This window comes from Erpetoichthys calabaricus, chromosome 15 (assembly GCF_900747795.2).
Source record: "Erpetoichthys calabaricus chromosome 15, fErpCal1.3, whole genome shotgun sequence".
Lineage (NCBI taxonomy): Eukaryota > Metazoa > Chordata > Cladistia > Polypteriformes > Polypteridae > Erpetoichthys > Erpetoichthys calabaricus.
In genome coordinates, this window is record NC_041408.2 from 90,934,027 (window position 1) to 90,958,802 (window position 24,776).

Below are 24,776 nucleotides of genomic sequence, written 5' to 3' on the forward strand. Positions count from 1 at the left end.
TTTCCCTTTCTCGAGTTTTGAGTGTTGCTTGCTGAGTGGGGAAAAAAATGAATTGAAATGATTTTAGCAGAAGGCTGCAACCCAACCAAATGTGTAAAAAGTGAGGGGGGTCTGAAGACTTCCTAGGGGCTCGTAGTTTTTCAGAATTTTGCATGGCACATGGCCCATGAATGAAAACCTTAGTAGTGGAAACACCCGTAAACTGTAAACGTACAGAAGCCAGGATGAAACACCTTCCCTCTACTGTAGGTGCCTCTTTGATCTTCACTCCATTGTTGAAAACAGGATGGGATCACATTACTCCGGTACAGAACTGAAGACATATGGAAAACATTTGTAATTATACCGTAGAGTTCTGCGAGGTGGGGAAAAGAAAACTGCACACCAACAACGTGTTTGGGCTTCATACCCAATGTGGATCAGCAGACAGTGAAAGTGGCCTTTTAAAAAGTAATTGCTCTATCATTTAGTTGGATGTCTCAGATGTAAAATGACTGAAGTCTGGAATGAAATCATTCACTTCTGAAAAATAACGTCTGTTCTGTGGTACATCTACAGTACCTGTGGCTTGAACATCGTTCGAGGGTCTCCGTTAGGATCTGCAGGCGTGACCCGTTTTTATTGAGTTGATCAAATTTCCACTCGAGTTAAATAAGAAAAGCTCAACTGTAAATATGAAACAAAGGACAAACGACTCAAATCAAGAGAAACAGTGAAATGGGCCATCGAGTAAAAATGGTTGTGAGACCAGAATTCCTCCATGCAACGCCTTCAGGAAATATTCAGACCCTCCACTTGTCTCATATTTTCTTATGTTGGAACCTTCTGCTAAAAACATTGAAATTCTTTTTTTTTTCTTCATTAAACAACACTCAATACCCCAGAATGGCAGAGCGAAAGCAGAATTGTAGAAATATTTTAACAATCTCTTAAAAATGAAAAAGCTCTATCTATCTATCATACAGTGCCTTTCACTCTATCTATCTATCTATCTATTCCTGCCTACTATACTAAATTCTATCTATCTATCTATCTATTATATAGTGCCTTTCACTCTATTGCCAAGAAAATGACCCAAATTGTGGCAATCAGGCGAGTGGCTTCTGCATCACAACAACACTCGGTTTCTCACGAAAAACGGGATAACAACAGTTTCCCATTCCCCCCCACTTCCTGGACTTTGCACCCTGCAATTTTCTCTTATTTCCAAGAATGAAGAGGAAAGCATTTTCAGGATGTAGAAGAGGTCAAGAAGTAAACGATGGAGAGTTTCAGGACAGTTTTGAACAATGGAAGAAAAGGTGGGACACGTGTATTGTGTCTCAGGGAGAATATTTTGAGGGCGATTAAATTTTGGAAATGTTCTGAGAAAGATATCTTATTTTCCCGACACAATGAAATAACCAGAGACAGTATATGTCATGGATATGGATGGACAATAGATATTGACAATGGATATGTCAAATTAAACACAGATATATTGTAAAATGAAAGACAGACAAACATTCAATAATAAATATGTATATGGGTGCGCAAATTACCACTTATCCCCAAAACACCAGTGACTAATTACTATCTATATACATAATTCACTAAGCCGCCGACAAGTAGACACCCATGGAAAGCACGCAAGAGAGCCACGCCCACCAACTCTAAGACCATTGGATACGACGACAACTCGCAGAGCCACGCCCACCAACTCGGACGCAGCAACTCACAGAGCAGAGCGTCATTCGCGTTCGTCTCTGCTACACTCCACATGCACCTCTGAAGAAGTTTGTTTGTCGTGGATGTGAATCGCTGTATGCGGCATGTAGAACAGTTTGCGAGGGGTATCCCATGGTCTTACAGTTGGTGGGCGAGGTTCAGTCTCTCCCTGTGCATTTCCTGTGCGACACACACACACACACACACACAGAGGCAGCGCGAGCGAGAGAGAGGGCTGGACTCATAAGGTAGGAAGGCAGTTAAAGAATGCACTGGGCTTGATTTTGTTTTTACTTCTGTTTATAGCGATCGGTTCATAGTGTGCATTTTTGAAATGTTACTTTTCTTGGTGGTTTATTAAATTACGGATTTTTTCAAATGTTCATTTTTTTGTTGCTATAGCGCAAACCATTGCAGTGTTAGTTTTCTCTGTTGTTCAAGGTTTTCTCAGTGTTATTCAATGTTTTTACATTTAGTTTACTATTACGCTGTGCATTCTATGGTATAATTAACTATATGTTTGTGCTTAAAAACTAATATATATATAATACAGTTCGTACGGTCTGGAACGGATTAATTGTATTTACATACAATCCTATGGGAGAAATTGCTTAGGTTCACGACCAAATCGGTTTACGACCAGAGTTTGGGAACGAATTATGGTCGTGAACCAAGGTTCCACTGCATTCTTTTCGGTTATGATGCATGACCGCGTCCACCATCGCAAACTGTTTTACACGCCATGGTCTTAGAGTTGGTGGGCGGGTCTCCGTGAGTTGCTCTTGTGAGGGGGCACATGACCAGGCGGTGTGTATGCTTCGAGAACGAGGGTGGACGCGACAGCACCATCTAAGAAGAATCATATTTGTCGTGGATGTAAATCGCTGTATGCAGCGTGTAAAACAGTTTGCGAGGGGTATCCCATGGTCTTAGCAGTGTCTATGCTTCGCTGTGAATCGCTGTATGCAGCATGTAAAACGCTGTATTGTATTGTAGCGGTCAGGGGCCACTAAGATTCACACCGTCAAAGATGACGGTGATTTATTTATTTTAATTGAAGAGATCCCAGGAACGTCCCCAGCCTTGGATCGACCCAAACACACACACACACAACAGAGACAATAAAGCACACTGGGAATGGCAAACAATTACAAATATAATGACCCGAAATAAGTAATGAAACAGTAATACCACCCCTGACCCCTTCGGCGATATTACACATAAACAAAATAAACACAAACACCACACAGCAAAGTCCATATATACCAAACAGGTTGAAAGACGAAAAGTGACCGAGTAAAGTCCAGCGATCTGTATGTTGAAATGGAGAAGGAAAAATACAGTCCTACCGGTAGTTACTGATGATGTTGATGGTTGATTCAGGAGCGCTCCACTCTTCCGGAAAACCAAATAATCCAACACAGTTCTCAGTGTACAGGTAGACAGACAATCCAGACCCCAACAAACGAATACAGTCCAAGACAAAATGATTAGAGTTCCAATAACAGCAGGCAGAGACGACAAATAACCGCAACACACCAAAACAAAACTAACTTTTTTTCTCTTTGCCCTCTGCCCTCCTTTTAACTGCCTGTGACTACCTTTGACCCCCAGCAGCCCCAGCAGGGACTGCTGGGAGATGCAGTTCTTAAGTAGCACTTCTACAGTATGTTGCCCTCTCCAGAGTAACATCTTTTCATTCACCTACAGTCGTATCCTCAAAACCAACCCCATTTGGACAACTGTGTCTTTCAGGAAGTGTTCACCCATCAATACATAATTATGCGGCGTATGCTACGCCGCGGGTTGGCTAGTATGTAATAACACAAATATTTACAAAAAACCCTCCCTTGACCCCAAACAATTAACAAAAGCACACAACATAAATACAAACATAGATCTGAAAACCATGGCAGTTGAAAATGTGGTGAATAAATGTGTTCTAAAATAAAGTCTGGCGGTATAGAAACTGGTTGTGCTGTTATTGTGCTCCTTCCCGACAACAAAACGACCTCACCATAAACGTCCTGGCAATGGTTGGAATGACTTCAACCCTGGGGTTTCTCATCTCTGGCTGTCGTGATGAATGATCGGTAGATGGAAAAGCAGGCAGTGGAATAAAGCAATGAATAGCAGTAATGAGTTTGTAAATGGATGGATAAATTGTCTTCTTTTCTTTTCCTCTCTCTCTCTCTTGTCGCCTCTCACTCCTCTTTTTTAAATGTAAAATGTCCCGGATGTAACTGGTGTGAAAACAGGTGACTTCTGTCCTGGGGCTGCGGTCTCTCTCCATCATCCTTCCCCTCTGCACTTACGGGGACAACATTCACTGACGCACACATAACGGACAATAAACGGGACGATGAAAACAACAGGCATTTAGCACACACATAGAATATTACTATGTAGCCCCGCTACAATGTGGCAGGACCATCTTAACGCATGGGCACACTGGGCCCCACAAGCATAGGGGTCCCATGCTAATCTATGTATGTTGGGACTTGCTGTCAATAAATAAATAAATACTATACTGTACTAAACTATATCCATCCATTATCCAACCCGCTATATCCTAACTACAGGGTCACGGGGGTCGGCTGGAGCCAATCCCAGCCAACACAGGGCACAAGGCAGGAAACAAACCCCAGGCAGGGCGCCAGCCCACCGCAGATACTAAACTATAAATATTTGTTATTGTGTTAAAAGTGGACATTGGCATTCACCTCTGATTTAGTATCACGGTCACCTCTGCCACCTCACGTGCCTATCTGTGTACGGGTCTCACACACAACATCACATAAAAGCGTATATGTTAACGTCACTTCAACTCAATTCTATGCAAACAAATTTTGCAAACACTTGATTATTAAGGGTGGTGCAGTGGTAGCACTCCTGCCTCGCAGTTAGAAGACCTGGGTTCACCTCCCGGGTCCTCCCTGTGTGCAGTTTGCATGTTCTCCTCGTATCTGCATGGGTTTCCTCCCACGGTCCAAAGACATGCAGGTTAGGTGCATTGGCGATCCTAAATTGTCCCTAGTGTGTGTGCTTGGTGTGTGTGTTCCGCGGTGGGTTGGCACCCTGCCCGGGTTTGTTTCCTGCCTTGTGCCCTGGGTAGGGTGGGATTGACTCCATCAGACCCCCGTGACCCTGTAGTTAGGATATGGTGGGTTGAATAATGGGTGGATATAGTTTAGTATAGTATAGTATTTATTTATTTATTGACAGCAAGTCCCAACATACATAGATTAGCATGGGACCTCTATGCTCGTGGGGCCCAGCGTGCCCACGTGTTAAGATGGACCTGCCACATTGTAGCGGGGCTACACAGTAATAGTATATTCTATGTGTGTGCTAAATGCATGTTGTTTTCATCGTCCCGTTTACTGTCCGTTATGTGTGCGTCAGTGAATGTTATCCCCGTAAGTGCAGAGGGGAAGGATGATGGAGAGAGACCGCAACCCCAGGACAGAAGTCACCTGTTTTCACACCAGTTACATCCGGGACATTTAACATTTAAAAAAGAGGAGTGAGAGGCGACAAGAGGGAGGCGAAGAGAGAATCCTGTGTTCGGATTCAGCGGGTTGGAAAATGGATGGATGATTAATAATAAATAATTCATAGTAATTTCATACTGTGCCATCTCTGTCTGTATGGTTTACCAATTAAGTATCATTTATACGTTGAAATTTTGTGTGTTTTTTCAAGGATCATGTTGTATTGTTCAAACGTTTGTGTTGATTCATCTTTGCTGGACAGCGTTTTGTTTCATTTTGATGGAAGTACCAATAGAATGAATCTTCTTCTTCTTTTGGCTGCTTCCGTTAGGGGTTGCCACAGCGGATCATATTCTTCCATATTGTCCTGCCCTCGTCATCTTGTTCTGTCACACCCATCATCACCTGCATGTCCTCTCTCACCACATCCATAAACCTTCTCTTAGGCCTTCCTCTGTTCCCCTTACCTGGCAGCTCTATCCTTAGCACCCTTCACCCAATAAACCCAGCATCTCTTCTATACAAATGTCCAAACCAATGCAATCTCGCCTCTCTGACTTTGTCTCCCAGCCGTCCAACCTGAGCTGACCCTCTAATGTCTTCATTTCTAATCCTGCCCACCCTTGTCACACCCGATGCAAATCTTAGCATCTTTAACTCTGCCACCTCCAGCCCTCTCTCCTGTGCCACCATCTCCAGCCCATATAACATAGCTGGTCTCACTACCGTCCTGTAGACCTTCCCTTTCACTCCCAAGTATTTAAACTCATCCACCATCGCCAACTCTACTCCCTTCATCCTCACCACTCCACTGACCTCCCTCTCATTCACATACTTCAACAACAACAACAACATTTATTTATATAGCACATTTTCATACAAAAAGTAGCTCAAAGTGCTTTACATAATGAAGAGAAGAAAAATAAAAGACAAAATAAGAAATTAAAATAAGACAACATTAATTAACATAGAAAGGAGTAAGGTCCGATGGCCAGGGTGGACAGAAAAAACAAAAAAAATCTCCAGAAGGCTGGAGAGAAAAAAATAAAATCTGTAGGGGTTCCAGGCCACGAGACCGCCCAGTCCCCTCTGGGCATTCTACCTAACATAAATGAAAAAGTCCTCTTTGTAGTTCGGGTTTTTCACGGAGTCACTTGATGCTGATGGTCATACAGACTTCTGGCTTTTAATCCATCCATCATTGTTGGAACATCATGGTATACATGTATTCTGTCTTGGTGGTCCTACTGACCTTCAATCCTCTTCTCTCTAGAGCATATCTCCACTTCTCCAGGGTCTCCTCAACCTGCTCCCTACTCTTACTACAGATCTCAATGCCATCACATTCCATAGGGACTCGTGTCTAATCTCGTGTCTAATCTCGTCTGTCCACCTGTCCATCACCATTGCAAATAAGAAAGGGCTCAGAGCCGATCCCTGATGTAATCCCACCTCCGTCACTTCTACCGCAGACCTCACCACGGTCTCCAGCCCATATAATATAGCTGGTCTCACTACCATCCTGTAGACCTTCCCTTTCACTCTTGGTGATGCCCGTCTGTCACAAATCACTCCTGACACTCTTCTCCACCCAATCCACTCTGCCTGCACTTTCTTCTTCACTTCTCTTCCTCACTCCGTGCTACTCTGTACTGTTGACCCCAAGTATTTAAACTCATCCACCTTCGTCAGCTCTACTCCCCTCATCCTCACCATTCCACTGACCTCCCTCTCATTCACATACATGTATTCTGTCTTGGTGGTCCTACTGACCTTCAACCTGCTCCCTACTCTCACTACAGATCACAATGTCATCGGCAAACATCACAGTCCATGGGGACTCCTGTCTAATCTCGTCTGTCAGCCACTGCAGATAAGAAAGGCCTCAGAGCCGATCCCTGATGTAATCCCACCTCCACCTTGAATATATGTTTAATTTTATCGACCATCTACATTTTTATTCCTATGAGTGGTTGTGCAAGTAGGGGCCCCAAGTGCACTGCTTTGCCCAGGAGGGGGGTCTATAATGCTGTTAAGACGGCTCTGGTATGTGGAGGGGCACGAGGTGGATGCTCTAACATTACAAACCTAGAGAAACACAGTCTGGCAGTTTATGAGATCAGAAATGAGGACAACCTTGGAGAACTGGGTAAAGCTCTTGTCTATTTCAAATGAGAATTCAGGCACCTGATTGGCTATTGCTTTGTTTTCAGGGATGCAGACACCTTCTTGTTAGACTTCAGGAAGATAAAAGCATCGGACGGCGGCTGGCTGGTCTTCGATATCACTGCGACTAGCAACCACTGGGTCCTGAATCCTCACCAGAATATGGGGCTTCAACTCTGCGTGGAGACAATGGACGGTAAGAAAAGGGTCTCATTGTTTGTCGATGGATGGTGAATGTGTGAAAAGTGAAGGGATCTGAATGCTTTCCGAAGGCACACGTAGGTACTTCCTCAAGATGAGATGGCTTTCCAGAATTCTGTAAAGCTAGGAGAAAAAAAAATAAAAAAATAAAAAGAAATCCTTTGGCACTTGTTTCAGATTCTTTACTGGCAGCAGCACCATGGCGGACTGGACTGGGCGTGGGTGTTGGCACAGAGTGGCCTTGGGAAGCCCTCAAGTTATTCCAACCACTCTTCTCCCAGCAGGAGCGAGGGTGGAGTTATTTTGGTTAAGGGGTGGTGGTGGGGGGGGATCACAGGAATGACTGAGAGACTGTAATACAGGAAAAACAGACATGTGCTTATTTGTAAAGTTCACTGGTGCAGAACCGCTAGCTGACTCCATAGACTCTGTGTGAGCTCACAAAGAAAAGAAAGACGTTTGGCTAATTTAAACCTGAAGAAAGTCCTGCGGGATTGAAAAACAGGACCTTGGAGTTTCAAAGAGCTATCCATCCATCCATCCATTATCCAACCTGCTATATCCTAACTACAGGGTTACGGGGGTCTGCTGGAGCCAATCCAAGCCCACACAGAGCACAAGGCAGGAAACAAACCCTGGCACCCAGCCCTTGACCCGACCCACACACACTCACCGACAGAGACTCGATATCAAACAAATGTGTGAAATATCCATCCATCCATCCATTTTCCAACCCGCTGAATCTGAACACAGGGTCACGGGGGTCTGCTGGAGCCAATCCCAGGGCACAAGGCAGGAAACAAACCCTGGGCAGGGCACCAACCCACCGCAGGGCACACACACACGGGACAATTTAGGATCGCCAATGCACCTAACCTGCATGTCTTTGGACTGTGGGAGGAAACCCACGCAGACACGGGGAGAACATGCAAACTCCACGCAGGGAGGACCCGGGAAGTGAACCCAGGTCTCCTTACTGCAAGGCAGCAGTGCTACCACTGCGCCACCGTGCCGCCTCAAAGAGCTATATTTATTGAATTGTACAAGCATATACAAAAACTGTTATATTCACGTGTTTCCCACATTGTCTATAAATGTCCTATGTGCCCCCTACGAGTAACTGTAACGATATCGAGGCGGTATTGAAATTCCTGCCAAACCCTCTCTAACATATCGGGATTGACGCTCTGAATGTTATCTTCAACTTCATTTCGTCCAAAGTTGTAGGTTGGTGGTGGAACACATTGGTAGTAGGAACACTAATCCTTTGATGGATCCCCAAAGGAAAAAGTCACATGGGGTGATATCTGGGGATCTTGGAGGCCAATGGTGGAGTGACAAATCTTTATTCCCAGATCTTCCTATCCAACGTTGGGGGATAGGTCTCATTTAGGAAATGCCACACTGGAAGAGACCAGTGAGGTGGTACCCCCATCCTGTTGAAAAATGAAATCGGCTGGTTCTTGATCTTCCAATTGAGGGAAATAGCCAGTGTTGCAGCATTTGCGGGTACACAGCCCCTGTTACAGTGGTTCCTTCAAAAAAAAAGTAAGGCCCGTAAACTTCCATCCATCCATTTTCCAACCCGCTGAATCCGAACACAGGGTCACGGGGGTCTGCTGGAGCCAATCCCAGCCAACACAGGGCACAAGGCAGGAACCAATCCCGGGCAGGGTGCCAACCCACCGCAGGCCCGTAAACTTTCGACTTGGAAATCGCGCAAAAAAAACGTTAGTCTTGGGGGAGTCTCGTTCATGTTCGATAACCGCATGAGGGTTTTCTTCACCCCAAATTCGTACATTATGCCGATTTACCTCCCCACTAATGTGAAACGTGGCCTCATCACTGCAGATAATCAAGGAACAAAAATCTTCATTGGTCTCCAAATTTTGCTAGATGAAGTTGAAAACTCAACTCAACGCGTCTTATCCCCTCGTCTAAGGGCCTGAACCAACTGCGGAGAATTCTCCATACACTTGACTTTGGTATCTGTAACTCATGACTTGCTCATTGAACTGATTTCGATGAGCTCTGATCGAACGCAGTTTGCACTTGGGCGACATTCTCAGCAGAGGAGGAAGTTCGAGGTCGTCCCAGTGCCTTTACCTTTGCAGATACACCCAGTATCCCGAAATTGCCGGTACCATCAACAAATGTTATTGTCATTCGGAGGGTCAGTCCCATATTTTTGACGAAATGCCCGCTGCACAGTAACAACCGATTGAGTTCTGGTGAATTTGCAAACGCAAAAAGCTTTTTGTTGTTGCACAGCCATAACTGCAAACATAACTAATCGAAACAACACACTGTTAGCTTTTTGATAAGCACTAGCACCATCTACTGGCAACGAAATGAAACTGGATTAATTCCTCAATATGCCACTAGGTTGCTCTGCAGTCTCCGATGAATGGGTGCCAAGCTACAGCTCTTTAAAACTCTGATATTCTTTTTGGGACACCCGGTATAATAAATTGAAGCACAGTATGTATTGGAGCGGGGGAGGGGGGTAGGTTGTGGGGGGGGCTTGTCATATTCGGGCCACGGGTTCAAATCCTTCACCGTCTATGCAGAGTCCCTCTGGTCCGTGTGATGAACCAAGGTGGGGGTGCTAGGAAGATTATGGTATGGGGATTGTTGCCACTATACGGTGCTTGATGGAACCATGACATATACAGTCATGACCAGAAGATCTGGGAATGACACAAATGTTCATTTTCACAAAGTTTGCTGCCTCAGTTTTAATGATAGCCATTTGCATCGACTCCAGAATGTTCTTACGACTGATCAGATGAGCTGCAATTAATTGCAAAGTCCCTCTCTGCCATGGAAATGAACTTCATCCCCAAAAAAACACTTCATGTCACAAAAGGACCTGCTGACTTGATCCTCTCATTCAGACGGGTGAGAGTGCTGACGAGGACAAGGCTGGAGGTCACTCTGTCACGCTGATTGAGTTACAGTTGCAGATTGGAAGCATTAACAGGCGGGCAGTGCTTGAAATCCTTGTTCTTCCTCTGTTGACCATGGTTTACCTGCAAGGAAACACATGCAGTCATCATTGCTTTGCACAAAAAGGGCTTCACAGGCCAGGCTATTGCTGCTGGTATGATGGCACCTAAATCAACCATTTATGAGATCATCAAGAACTTCAAGGAGAAAGGCTTCAGGCCACCCAAGAACGTCCAGCAAGCGCCAGCACCGTTTCTTAAAGTTGATTCAGCTGCGGGCACCACCAGGGCAGAGCTGGCTCAGGAATGGCAGCAGGCAGGTGGGAGTGAGGCGAAGACTTTTGGAGGATGGCCTGGTGGGTGTCAAGAAGGGAAGCAAAGAAGCCGTCAGGGACAGACTGATATTCTGGGATTGGACTGCTGCTGAGGACTGCTTGGGGAAAAGTCATTGTCTCTGATGAACCCCCTTTCTGATTGTTTGGGGGTATTCGGAAAAAAGAAAAGGTGAGCGGCGCTACCATCAGTCCTGTGTCAGGCCAACAGTAAAGCATCCTGAGACCATTTATGTCACCTGGGGTTGCTTCACACTCCCAATTTGGCCTAAGAACACAGCCATGAATAGAGAATGGGACCAAAACATCCTCCTAGAGACAACTTCTCCCAACAATTCAAGAACAGTTTGGTGACCAACATGATGGAACGCCGGGCCATAAGGAAAAAGTGAGAACTAAGTGGCTCGGGGAACAAAACATCGACATTTTGTTGTCCATGGACCAGGAAACTCCTCACTGAGAACTTGTAGTCAATCCTCAAGAGGCGGGTGGACAAACAAAAACCCACCAATTATTGATTATGCAAGAATGGGCAGCTGCCATCAGTCAGGATTTGGCCCAGATGTTGATTGACAGACAGCCTGGCAGGGTGAATTGCAGAGGTTATGGTATGGAGATCTGATGCCACTCTACGGTGCTCAATCAAACCACAAGAACATGACATACTGTACAGTGGCTTCGGCACATATTCAGTCCCCTTCCCTTCCTGCATGCTTTGCTGTGCCGCACATTTCATTTTTAAATGGGTACACTTGCAATCTTTACCCGTCAGTCTACGCTTCATATCCCATAATGCCAAAATGAAAACACGTCTTCGGAATTTTAGGTTCATTCTCCAATGAAACAGAAATGAGAATCTCTTGTAAGTTTCACAAGCCGTCATAAGAGAAATCCAATGTCCCTGGTGGCGCTTGACTTGACATGAACGAGTACAGATGGAAAAATGACACATCGCAAATACAATACACCTGAATGAATAATATAATCTGAAAAATGTAAGCAATAATAAAATAATAATTAACTCTTTAGACTCAGAAAGGGGGGCACATTTATTACAAATTACAAACTGAAATCTTTCAATCCCTAGAAGTAATCAGACCCTTTCTGCTCTGGCTCTCCAACTGGCACTCGGGGGGTCTCCTGTTGGCTTTAATTCTCCTCAAGATGCTTCTAGAACCTGACTGAAGTCCACCTTTGGAAAACTGAATGGATTGGACATCATTTAGAAAGGCACACTTGTATCTGTGTATATAGAGGGTCCCACAATTCACAATGCATGTTGGGACACAAACCAAGCCGTGACGTTCAAGGAGCTCTCTGTAGACCTCCACGATCAAATTGTGGTGAGGCAGAGATTCGGGACGAGGGGATCAAGCCATTGTTAAATATTTGAGTGTTTCCAGGCTCCAGGAATTGTGAACTGGGAGACATTTGGAACCACCAGGACTCTTCCTAGAGTTGGCTGTCCTGCCAAACTGATTAATTTGGCAAGAAGGGCCTTCTGTCAGGGATGTGATCAATGTAGCAGTCCAGTGCCGCTCAGATTCACACCGTCAATGGGACGGTGATTTATTTATTGTTTTTTGGTGGGGATACCAGGAACGCACCCAGCCCTTGACCCGACCCACACACACTCACCGACAGAGACTCGATATCAAACAAATGTGTGAAATATATTGGGTGAAAATCAAATATAGAAAAACCAAAATCAGACAACCGCCCCCTTCCCCTTCGGTGATACAAATATAAACACACAATAATTAATAGACACTTACGACAATATCCTCATCACAGTTTGAATGCAGCAGAAACAACAACAACATTTATTTCTACAGCACGTTTTCATACAAATGGTGTAGCTCAAAGTGCTTTTACAAGATGAAGAAAGAAAAAATATAAAAATAAAATTAGGCAATACTATTTAACAAAGAATAAAGTAAGGTACGATGGGACAGAAAAAACAACAAAAAAAACTCTAGAAGGCTGGAGGAAAAAAACATAAAAACAAAATCTGCAGGGGTCCCGAGGCCACAAGACCACCCAGCTCCCCCTAAAATATTTGATCTCAATCAGTCCTCAGGGTTTTCAAGCTTCATGTGGAAGAATTAGACGATGATGGTGGGAATGTGGACCTCTGGCCTTCAATCCATTAATGTAAGGACTGCATGGTGCCCTGATCAGGTGGTGGTGACGCAGATGGGCAACGCAGATCAGCAGAGAAAGGAGGGGTTAGTACGGATTGCTGAACCATGAGAAAAATGATAATTCAATACATTTACAGAACATCAGGGTTACTAAAATGAAGCTATGGGAGTGCCATATTAAAGTAATGTGTTTTTAGCAGTTTATTAAAGTGCTCCACTGTATTAGTCTGGCGAGGTTCTATTGGTCAGCTAGTCCAGATTTTAGGTGCATAACAGCAGATGACCGCCTCACCACTTCCTTTAAGTTTAACTCTTGGAATTCTAAGCAGACCCTCATTTGAACATCTAAGGTTACGATTTGGAGTGTAAGGTGAGAGGCATTCTGAAATATAGGATGGAGCAGATTATTGAAGGCTTTGTAAACCACAAGCAGGATTTTAAAGTCAATTCTAAATGGAACGGGTAACCAGTGTAGTGACGCTAAGACTGCTGTGATTTGCTAGTTAACATTCTGGCAGCTCCATTCTGCATTCATTGCAATCGATTTGATGTCTTTTTTGGGTGTTCCTGAGAGGAGTGTGTTACAGTAATCTAGGCGACTAAAAACAACACACCCAGCCCTTGGCCCGACCCACACACGCTCACCGACAGAGACTCGAATCAAACAAATGTGTGAAATATATTGAGTGAAAAATCAATTAATAACAACAAAAATCAGACAACCTTCCTATTCCCATTTGATGATACAAATATATACCGCATATACTCGGGTATAAGTTGGGTCTTGAAAATCATAAAATCAGAGCCCGACTTATACGCCCGTTCAAAAATATGACACTTAGATTTTTTTTTTTACATCTTCTTGCCTAATCCAATCTCACATCAGTTTCTCAGACACATCGAATTTTGTTGCAGCAGCGCAGTTACCAATTTCTTTTGCCACTTCAACGACTTTTAATTATAAACCAGTTTCATATTTTCTTCTGATCGAATGCTCCATCGTAGATGAGGGATGCTCTTACGATAAAGGTGTATGAGGGTGTGAGATACAAAAAAACACAAAACGGTGCAAATGTCGCTTCGGAATAGTTTGGTTATTACCATGTGGTCATGTAGGCACAATACATAGAATAAAAAGGCCTTGTGCTCCGTGGTTACTCTCTCAGGTGGGCGTTAGCATATCATAATTGTGAGTTTTCCGTATTCGACTTATACGTCTGACATTATAAAATACCAGAAATTATACGGTAAAAATCAAGCCCCGACTTATCCGTGGAGAACTTAAACATGAGTATATACAGTAGATTGATAGAACAGAATACGCCTTGACACAGAAAAAGGTTTGTGGCAGCCTCCCATATAATTGGAGTGTTGCTGCAAAAATAGGCAAACAAAAAATATAGATGCGAGCTGCTTACAGATGTGAGTCCAAAACAGAACTGTTTGACAGAAGGATAGCTTTTAATGTCAGGCAGGGGAAAGGATGTCATCTGGACAGGAAGCAGAAGTGAAGTCCTCAGGCCCGGAAACCAGAAGTGATGTCATTGGGCTCAGGAGGAATTTCCTGTGTTTTGTCTGCAAGGACAAAAGAGAAAGGATTAGCACACTCTGCCATCCCCTGGTTCACCTTCTTTCGAGCCCTTTAGCTGCCTCCCATGCGCACGTGTGTGGCAACAGATAGACAGACAGATGGAATGATCGATAGATAGAGTGAAAGGCACTATATAGATAGATAGATAGATAGATAGATAGATAGATAGATAGATAGATAGATAGATAGATAGATAGATAGATAGATAGATAGATAGATAGATAGATAGATAGATAGATAGATAGATAGATAGATAGTACTTTAATTTTCCCAAGGGGGAATTTAGTTTTAAATTTTAAGAAATTTATGTTTAAAGTTCATGAAATTTATAGCAATAGTCTAACAGATTGACTAAATGCCCTTAATCCTAACATGTCACAGACAGAAGATATCCAACATTGCTCATAACATCAATTAGTTTTGTCTTAATTCTCTACTACCTCCAGCGAGTCCAGAGAGCATCCCATACCTAACTCATACCTTCCTAATCAGCTTCTTAATTTTGTGGGCCTCTTTCTGAAGTAATGTTATTGGATTAACTTTATTTATGCAAAGTAAAATTACCGGGTTACATCAGCAGACACAAAAAAAGCACAAGTACAAGGTGAGACTCAAAAATAACCGGACTGGGCTTGGGGCTTTCCTGGAAACCGTCTGGATGTCGGCCGAACGTGAATCATAGAACTATATCACCTCCTACATGCCCTCTCAAACCGCTGACCGCCCAGGTATATCCTGTGAATAGCCCAGTCAGTATTTGCACAACAATGGCTACACGAGTTGCTACGAGATAATGTCGGGTGAAAAAAATCAAACAACGAAATCAACATCAAACTTTCTCGTGAAACTGAACAAAACGGCCACAGAAACTTATGAAATGATAAAAGCAGTGTACAGTGATAACAGTTTGTCTCACACACAAGGTTTTGAGTGGCATAAACATTTCACGGAAGGACAAGAAAATGTGGAAGACTTCAACACCCAGGTCGCCCACGCTTGTCTCGGACGGATGAAAGCAGCTAAACAGTGAATCAGATTGTTCGAAATTATTATACCTTTTTTTCCGTAAAGCAGTTTTTTAATGAACAAAAACATTCCTGTCCTCCATCATCCTCCCTATGCGCCGGATTTAGCTCCCTGTGATTTTTACTTGTTCCCGAAAATCAAAAGTGACCTGAAGGGAAGACATTTTTCTTCAGTGGATGAAGTGAAGACAGAAACATTCATCAAGAAATATTTTTTTTTACCAATCCGCTTATTTTTGTGTCTCACCTCGTATACATAAAACAAGAGTTATAATAATCTTACATATGCTAGCAAGGTACAAATACAACATGAATTATCTATAAGTATAGGTGCTGGTCATAAAATTAGAATATCATGACAAAGTTGATTTATTTCAGTAATTCCATTCAAAAAGTGAAACTTGTATATTAGATTCATTCATTACACACAGACTGATGTATTTCAAATGTTTATTTCTATTTTGTAATTAACTTTGTCATGATATTCTAATTTTATGACCAGCACCTGTAAATGAACGGGTATTTACTGAGTGTGAAGTGATAAGAATTGCCCATACTTATAAGTTACAATTTCACTGTACAGGATGCCAGGCATTGGCACAATGTATCGCAGATGGTATCATTGTCAGTTAAGATGACTGCTAGACCAGCTCAGCACCATTCAGCAGACAGGGCACGAGAACACCTGGGCCATGGATGGGAGTGATGTCTGGGGGGGGGGGTAGATGTAACCTCCCATGGCGCCACTTGGAGCAGCACGGTTGTCCCAGTCTGTTAATGAAGGTGGTCCTCTGTTTAGGCCAAGCCTCACTCCAAGGATCATCCAGAATAGTAAGCAGCTTTCTGAGTGACCATCTGTTCACCCATCTCTCCAACATCACGGGGGGCTAGAAGCCTGACGTCATTGGACAGGTAGGCTGGATGCTTGAGATCAGGGTTTAAAACTCCAGAAGCCCCCCACCAATGACAACACTGGTATACAACACACTATAATATTGACATATTTGTACGTTCGTGTGATCATTTTGTCTATGGAGGTATTCACTTATTGAAATCATTGAGCACCTTTAAAAACTTTTGACAATATTTAGAGATGTTTAGGGCAAATGACAATATCGCCAATGTCTGTCTCTGGTTGTTTGTGGCAGACGGCAGCTTTTCTTGGCTGAGGTCGAGGAGACCTGCTCACTGATCCTCTTACAATCTGGCCAGCTGTTACCGTACATAAACTGATAATACGTCGACCTTAAGGATTTCCATCGAAGCATGTGAATGATCGACTTGTGTTCCATTAAAATGTTTTGTTTCCACAAACATGAAGTAGAAATGGACATGTTTAGTGAATGGGGAGCGGTAAACGTTCAAAAGTCTCAAACAAATAATTGCAAAGTACGCTGGAAAAAAAAAATAAGGCTGTGTGGTATTCATTTTTAGAATTTAGTCTTGGAAAATGGAACAAAACAAAAAATCTGCATGTGACAAAATTGAATTCTGTGCGATATAAATCAGTTTGTTTGCTAAATGTTAGCTCAGGCTTGTCAGATTTGGTAAAGACAGACAAAGGCTTTGTGTTTTTTATCACATTTTGACAAAATGGAGTTCCGTGCGATACGAATCAACTTGTGCTATACGTTAGCAAAAGCTCTTTGGAGTCAGTAAAGACACCCTAATGCATTTTGTCGTATAATTCAATAAATGTGAATTGCTCAATTATTTCAATATGGGCTCTGATTTTACTGTATAAATGTTAACATACCGGAGAATGTGGGGAGTTGTATTGAGTGTCACCAACTACATCTTAAACCTATTAAAGGAAAACACCTGAATAAACATGTTGTTAAACTGTTTTTTATCCCAAAGCGGGTCAGTTCAAGGTATGCGATTTGCTTGAATGTTATCCAGCAAACATCCAAGCCAGGAAAAGAAAATCTGAAATGAATTAATGCATTTGTTACAATGAAAATGTGGATGGAAAAATAACTCAAGTTTCAAATTAAGAACCCCCTCACCAGATTTTTGGATGTCGGGATTGTGTTTTTGGAAAGTAATTGGCACCACTGAGTAGCTTTGTGTAAAAAGCAAAGTAAGAAAGACACCTAAAAATAATTGTGAGGGGAAACAATATGAGGAGATGAAGATAGCAGAGCCTGAAATCCAAGAAGTGAACAAGTTAGACAAAGTGTACGCAAAGTGCATATTGCCGACTAAGTTAGCAGATATGGAAGATGGAGCATTTCACAATTTTTAATTAACTTGAACAAGTTAGACAGTGTAGGCAAAGTGCTTATTGGCGACTAAGTTAGCAGATAAGGAAGTTGGAGCATTTCACAAGTTTTAATTAACTTGAACAAGTTAGACAATGTGTGCAAATCGCGCGTTTGGCGACTAAGTTAGCAGATATGGAAGATGGAGCATTTCACAATTTTTAATTTACTTCAGTAAGTTAGACAATGTACTCAAACTGCGTGTTCAGCGACTAAGTTAACGAAAGTTAGAACATTTCACAAGTTTTAATTTACTTGACAAGTTAGACAAAGTACTCAAAGTGTGTATCGGCGACTAAGTTAGCAAATATGGAAGTTAGAATTTTTCAGTTTTTAATTTACTTGAACAAGTTAGACAATGTACTCAAACTGTGTGTTCAACGACCAAGTTAGCAGATATAGAAGTTGGAATTTTTCACAATTTTTTATTTACTTGAGTAAATTAGACAATGTATGCAAATCGCGCGTTTGGCGACTAAGTTAGCAGATATGGAAGATGGAGCATTTCACAATTTTTAATTTACTTCAGTAAGTTAGACAAAGTACTCAAAGTGCGTATCGGTGACTAAGTTAGCGGATATGGAAGTTGGAATTTTTTACAGTTATTAATTTACTTGAGCAAATTAGACAATGTGTGCAAACCGCGCGTTTGGCGACTAAGTTAGCAGATATGGAAGATGGAGCATTTCACAATTTTTAATTTACTTCAGTAAGTTAGACAATGTACTCAAACTGCGTGTTCAGCGACTAAGTTAATGAAAGTTAGAACATTTCACAAGTTTTAATTTACTTGACAAGTTAGACAAAGTACTCAAAGTGTGTATCGGCGACTAAGTTAGCAAATATGGAAGTTGGAATTTTTCAGTTTTTAATTTACTTGAACAAGTTAGACAATGTACTCAAACTGTGTGTTCAACGACCAAGTTAGCAGATATAGAAGTTGGAATTTTTCACAATTTTTTATTTACTTGAGCAAATTAGACAATGTATGCAAATCGCGCGTTTGTCGACTAAGTTAGCAGATGTGGAAGATGGAGCATTTCACAATTTTTAATTTACTTCAGTAAGTTAGACAATGTACTCAAAGTGCGTGTTCGGTGACTAAGTTAGCAGATGTGGAAGATGGAGCATTTCACAATTTTTAATTTACTTCAGTAAGTTAGACAATGTACTCAAAGTGTGTATCGGTGACTAAGTTAGCGGATATGGAAGTTGGAATTTTTTACAGTTATTAATTTACTTGAACAAATTCGACAATGTACTCAAACTGCATGTTTGTCGACTAAGTTAGCAGATATGGAAGATGGAGCATTTCACAATTTTTAATTTACTTCAGTAAGTTAGACAATGTACTCAAAGTGCGTGTTCGGTGACTAAGTTAGCAGATGTGGAAGATGGAGCATTTCACAATTTTTAATTTACTTCAGTAAGTTAGACAATGTACTCAAAGTGCGTGTTCGGTGACTAAGTTAGCAGATGTGGAAGATGGAGCATTTCACAATTTTTAATTTACTTCAGTAAGTTAGACAATGTACTCAAAGTGCGTATCGGCGACTAAGTTAGTGGATATGGAAGTTGGAATTTTTTTACAGTTTTTAATTTACTTGAACAAGTTAGACAATGTAGGCAAAGTGCGTGTTCGGCGACTAAGTTAGCAGATGTGGAAGTTGGAACATTTCACAATTTTTAATGTACTTAATTTCCAAAGGTGAGTTATCCCATTTGTGTTAATTAAACAGTTTTGTAGCAATGAGTCGTATTCAACAGTAATAGCAATAATACAATGTATTAGCAGATGACATTAAATCCTCACTTTTTTCACAGTGGTGTTCGAAACAGAGCAGAGAGAGGCTTGTGGCGGCTCAATGGCTTTCATACCTAGAAGACTGCGATTCAAGCGATAAGACAACGACATCCACTGATGTGTGTTAGTGGTGGTGAGGGGTGTGGAGGATTGCCGGCTTTCCAGTCCGGCCCTCACCCCCAGGCCGCTAGGAGGAGCCCTCCGGACAGCATATTCGTGCCACGAGTTCCAGCAGGGCCTCATGGACTTTGTAGTGTTGTGACACAGCCCTGCTGGATACCTTGGGGGGCCGCCAGGAGTCGCTGTAGGGGGGGCTAGTGGGCTCTTGCATGCCCTATAACCCGGGAGTGCGTCACAGTCACGTGACTGGAGGAAGCGACGTGCTCCCGGGATGAAGAAGAGGACTGTTTGCCCTGACCCGGAAGGAAATGGACTTGTGGGTTTGGCTTGGAACCACTTCCGGGTCAGGAGCTATAAAAGGACTAAGGAAAGCCCAGAACACTGAGCTGAGCTGGGAGGTAGGGTGGCGACGTGTCTGGGCGAGGAGGATTGTGTTTATAGAGAAGAGCTATTGAATATATGAGTGTAGTGTGGAGAGTGCTTGGTGCACTGTACAATAGAAAAATAAAATATTGTTGTACTTTCACCTGGTCTGAAGAGTGGTACCTGAGGGTTCGAGAGGTGGACAAGCGCTATATCTGCTACAGGGGGTCTGTAATTAATTGTTGTTCAGTTCTCTTAAACATTACATTTTTAAAGTATACCGACAGGGTAGTATCCAATAATTAACAATTGGAAAATATCTATTAATACAAAATGACCGATACTAGCATAAAATCAGCATCGCTATCACCCCACGACAGGAGAAAAGGAACTGAAATACATCCCCCGTCAAGCTATTAATATTAGATAAAAACACTGAAAATCATTAAAATAATATAATGAAGTAAGAATTTCGAAAAGACCTGATTTATTTTATAACAGGAATAGAAATGCACATAACTGGGACTGAAGAGTCGGTTGGGCTGCACCCCTTAAGTTACTGAAGTCCCCCTCCTGCCGATACCACTAGATGATTTTAAACCTGTCAGTTTCTGTTTAATTAATGAGTTCAAATGCCATTTGGTGGCAGGTTGATAACGTTGGTTCTATACAATAATAATTTTCAGATAATAGCGTCTTGTTTATGTTTTTATTGCTTTTCCCTTCCGTTTATTTCCAGAGAAGTGACTTTCTGCTTTGCGGCCCCCCCCACCATAACCCATCGTCTATGGGAGATTCGTTAAAAAATGTAGATCTCTGGTTTTTGACAGATCTCGATGTTTTATGGTCCCCTGAAACCGAAAACATCGATATATCGTTAGTGTTTGTGTGTGCGTCTGTCTGTATATTTCTTGAGGACGGTCTACTGTAGAGCTAAAATGGTCAGACGGAAAAAATACCAAACTGGAAACTTAAGCTTGTTATGAGATGACGATGTGCAGATTAGTTTTGAAGGCAAATCGTGCAAAGGAAAGAGAACCCTCAAATACCGTAATTCTCCAATTAATTACACTATGTAACAAATTTTTATTTTTATTTTGTTCCTGGGGTACAAAGTGTGTTTTCCTAACCTGTTATGCCTAAAAAAATAGAAAATAGCTGTTGTTCCACAAAAACTTTGCTTTTGTGATCAGGACAATGATATTTTGAAATTTGTCTGTTTTCGAGAAAATTCTCGATTCGCATTCAATACTGAGTAGTCTTCTAGAATATTCTTGAACTGTTAGAATTGTCCAGAAATTTCTAGAATTTTCCAGAATTATCTGGAACTTTCAAGAAACTTTTAGAACTTTCTAGAACGTTCTCAGACTGTACAATAGCAGTCATACAAGTATAGAAGCACAAGTGACTCAAACCAACAATTCGGTTTATGTTATTTTTTTGATTTGATTTAGATGGCATCAAGAGGTTGCTTGCACCCAGCAGATGCATTTTGCTACGTCTGTGGACAATTTATAAAGACAAGAGCGAGAAAGTATTCTGTGAAGCATGTCGTAAGATGTGCGAGGCCTACAAGGCATACTTTGGCATGCCTGTCGGGGATCAAGACAAGCCCTGGGCACCTCATTTCACATGCGAATATTGCAAGAAAACTCTTGAAGGTTGGTACAGGAGAGAAAAGAGAGCCATGAAGTTTGCTATCCCGTGAATTTGGCGGCAACCGACTGACCACTCAAGCAACTGCTACTTCTGCATGGTGGATCCTACCAAACAGCACACTGGCAAGAATGCGCCTCAAATCGTTTATCCAGACATTCCTTCTTCCATTGCCCCAGTACCACACTGCCCCGAGCTGCCCGTTCCCACTCCTCCGAAGAGGAATCAGCCATCTTCTGGAGACAGCAGCAAGTCAGACAGCGAGGAAGATATTGCAGATATCCTTGACGCTCATCTTGACAAATTCAAGGAGAACATGGGAGCTTACTCAGAGGAGCAAGGCGAGCGCTTTCATCAGGATATACTGGACTTTGAACGTCGTTACCAAGGACAGTATAACGAAAACATGATGGGGGACTACATTTGGGGGCTTCTTCGAGAAAGCGATTTGCAGTACAGTCGCAAATCTAGAACACCTACTCATTTCTGAACCTTTTTGAGTGGTTTTGACTGTCTTTGTCTATTTACCATGCAAGTGTTGTTCTTTATCAGACCGCATGAACGAAAAGATAAAAATTCCCTTGTTTTGTCACTATAAATCCGAAATGTTCTGGGCTGTGGTCATAAACTCAAAGTTTGTGCTGAATGTAGTCGTTTTTCCATAGGCTTTAGACATAAGCAGTTGAAATATAACTCTTGGAAGCCAGGAACAAAAATTGTGTTACATAGTGTTATTAATTCTTCTCGTCAATTGCTGGTGAGAAAGATCCGCGTCAGAGCGGTAATTATTGAAATTTTATTGAATAGTTTGGGTAACTTCGTTCCGAGGGTGCAAAGCCTACTGATGCTCACGGCCAAATTTTGTGTCCTCTATTAGTTATCTTACTTAAAGCACCAGGAGAGGGCGCTGTTGTGTGAGCTGTTTGTTCTGAACTTGTATTGGGCATCCGAGGGGCCCTCAGACGAGTAAAAGAGGAAAAAATACAAAATGTGCAAGTTGAAGCAACCGCTCTCAAGGTTAAAATGGAAACAGTAAACTCGCTCCTACACTGTAAAAAAATATTTTGTTGGATCAACCTAAATAAATTACTTCACAAGGTAACAAGCAATTTAATTGATTTCTTTCAAATTTTAAAAAGTAGTTGAGTAAACTTAATTCATTTGAGTTTGTTTTAACCTTTTCAAAAACTTGAATAAAAGCAAAAAAATGTATTTACTGTAGCTCAAACCAAATTTGTTTAAAAACTAAAATTAACTGCGGTGGGCTGGCACCCTGCCCGGGGTTTGTTTCCTGCCTTGTGCCCTGTGTTGGCTGGGATTGGCTCCAGCAGACCCCCATCACCCTGTAGTTAGGATATAGCGGGTTGGATAATGGATGGATGAACTCAAATTAAAATTTTGTCCATTATTGTATTCACTGTAATGCCAACTTAAATTCTATATATATATATAGTCACAAACTCATATAATGGTTTAGGGCAGCCACCCGTATAATTTGGTTTCCTGGCTGCAAAGTTGCTTTTCAAAATAATACAGCACTGATGTGCACAAAACCGAGTCCAAACAGACCTGAGGGAATAGGGAAAAGGTGGAGGCTTTTAAAGGGGGAGACAGGAAGTGAAGTCAAAGGGGTCGGGCTCATGTAGGTCTTCTGCCATTGGTGTGAGCCCGGACGTGACATCACAGGGGGAGGAGCCAGCAAGGTCTCCAAAGCGATTTTTTTGCTTTAGACTAAATAGAAGAAGTTACATTAAGAGACAGCAAGGTTTTTCAATTTGAAGTAAGGCAAAAAATTACATTAGGTGAACAAACATATTAATATAGTTCATTACAACTACTAAAATTACCTTAAATCAAAAAGAGCCCCTTTTCTCTTTTTAGAGTGTAGTTGAAGTTGCACCGAACGTATCCCCATTTAAAGATGGACGAGATCGCTGATTTGGCGATGCTTTTCAAAGGGAGATTTTGAAATGTTAAACCTTTGTACAGTACGATTGGTCAGAGATATCTGAACGAAAATTGAGTGGACTCCACAAATTCCTTTGACGAATAAGTGTGCCACAAGATTGGTCCACCATTGGCTGAGTTGTTCCATGCTGACAGAAAGACAGACAGACAGACAGATGGACAGACATGGGCTTTCACAATAAGTGCTTCACGCATTACATGTTAAACCACCTCAAAAACCAGATGGCTGAAAGAGTTGTCATACTTATTGGAAGCGGAGAAACTAAAATTAAAGTCAAAGGAGCAAGCAAGCGTTGTAAGCCACAGGAACCGGACCCTTGCTGTAGTTTTCGTTTAACTGGCACTAACGATTTTTCTATCTGCCACCATAACCCGTTGTCATATAATCTCAGGCAGTAGAATGTTCAATCGAGAGTGGGTGGGCAGCTGGCCGGGGTTCTCTGGGTCTTTGATCATGTCAGACGTTCGTCTGTTCTAAATGACAGTGGACCCCCAGAGGTTCCTTTTCTCTGCGGTTTTTGTTTTGCTCCTTTACGTTGTCAGCTGCCCAGAGCTCATTGATAACATAAAGAGACGTGAAGATCCATTTATGTGAATCGGTGTGGAGCTGCTTTGTGTTTGCTCCATTGAGATGATGAACATGATGATGTTTCTTACATTTTCCTGGCCTTGAGATATTCTTTGTTATGCTGATGGGTTTGAGGTGTAAGAAATTTGCTTTCACTTTTATTTTCCACGTTGGTTTTAATTCAGGATTTTCTACTCTTATTTTTTAGGGAGACATTTTGTGGGTCTGTTGGTACAATGTGCCAGCCTCCTGGTAGGGATTTTTTATGGTGGATTCCCCAGAAAGTTGAAACAAGTGGGGTAACAATTCAAACTAGTGGCACACACAAAATAAGACGCAGGGGCAAACTTAAAAGAAGGGATGTGATCAAACAAGTGAAGTGCACAAAATAAGAGGACACGCGTGCAGAAAATGAAAAGAAGTGA

At 42.1% G+C, this 24,776-nt stretch overlaps 1 protein-coding gene and 1 long non-coding RNA gene across 2 annotated transcripts in view; one reads left to right on the forward strand and one right to left on the reverse strand.

The window, feature by feature from the left end:
- Nucleotides 1-3,302, reverse strand: part of LOC114665663 (uncharacterized) — a 34,294-nt gene extending 30,992 nt beyond the window's left edge. The window contains exon 1 of the long non-coding RNA XR_003718454.2: nucleotides 3,057-3,302. This is a non-coding gene — a long non-coding RNA (uncharacterized LOC114665663). The remainder of the gene's footprint in view (nucleotides 1-3,056) is intronic.
- bmp5 (bone morphogenetic protein 5) overlaps nucleotides 1-24,776 on the forward strand; it is a 104,728-nt gene that overhangs the window by 51,574 nt on the left and 28,378 nt on the right. The window contains exon 3 of the mRNA XM_028820270.2: nucleotides 7,415-7,563. Within this exon, the coding sequence (XP_028676103.2) occupies nucleotides 7,415-7,563 (149 nt within the window). The remainder of the gene's footprint in view (nucleotides 1-7,414; nucleotides 7,564-24,776) is intronic.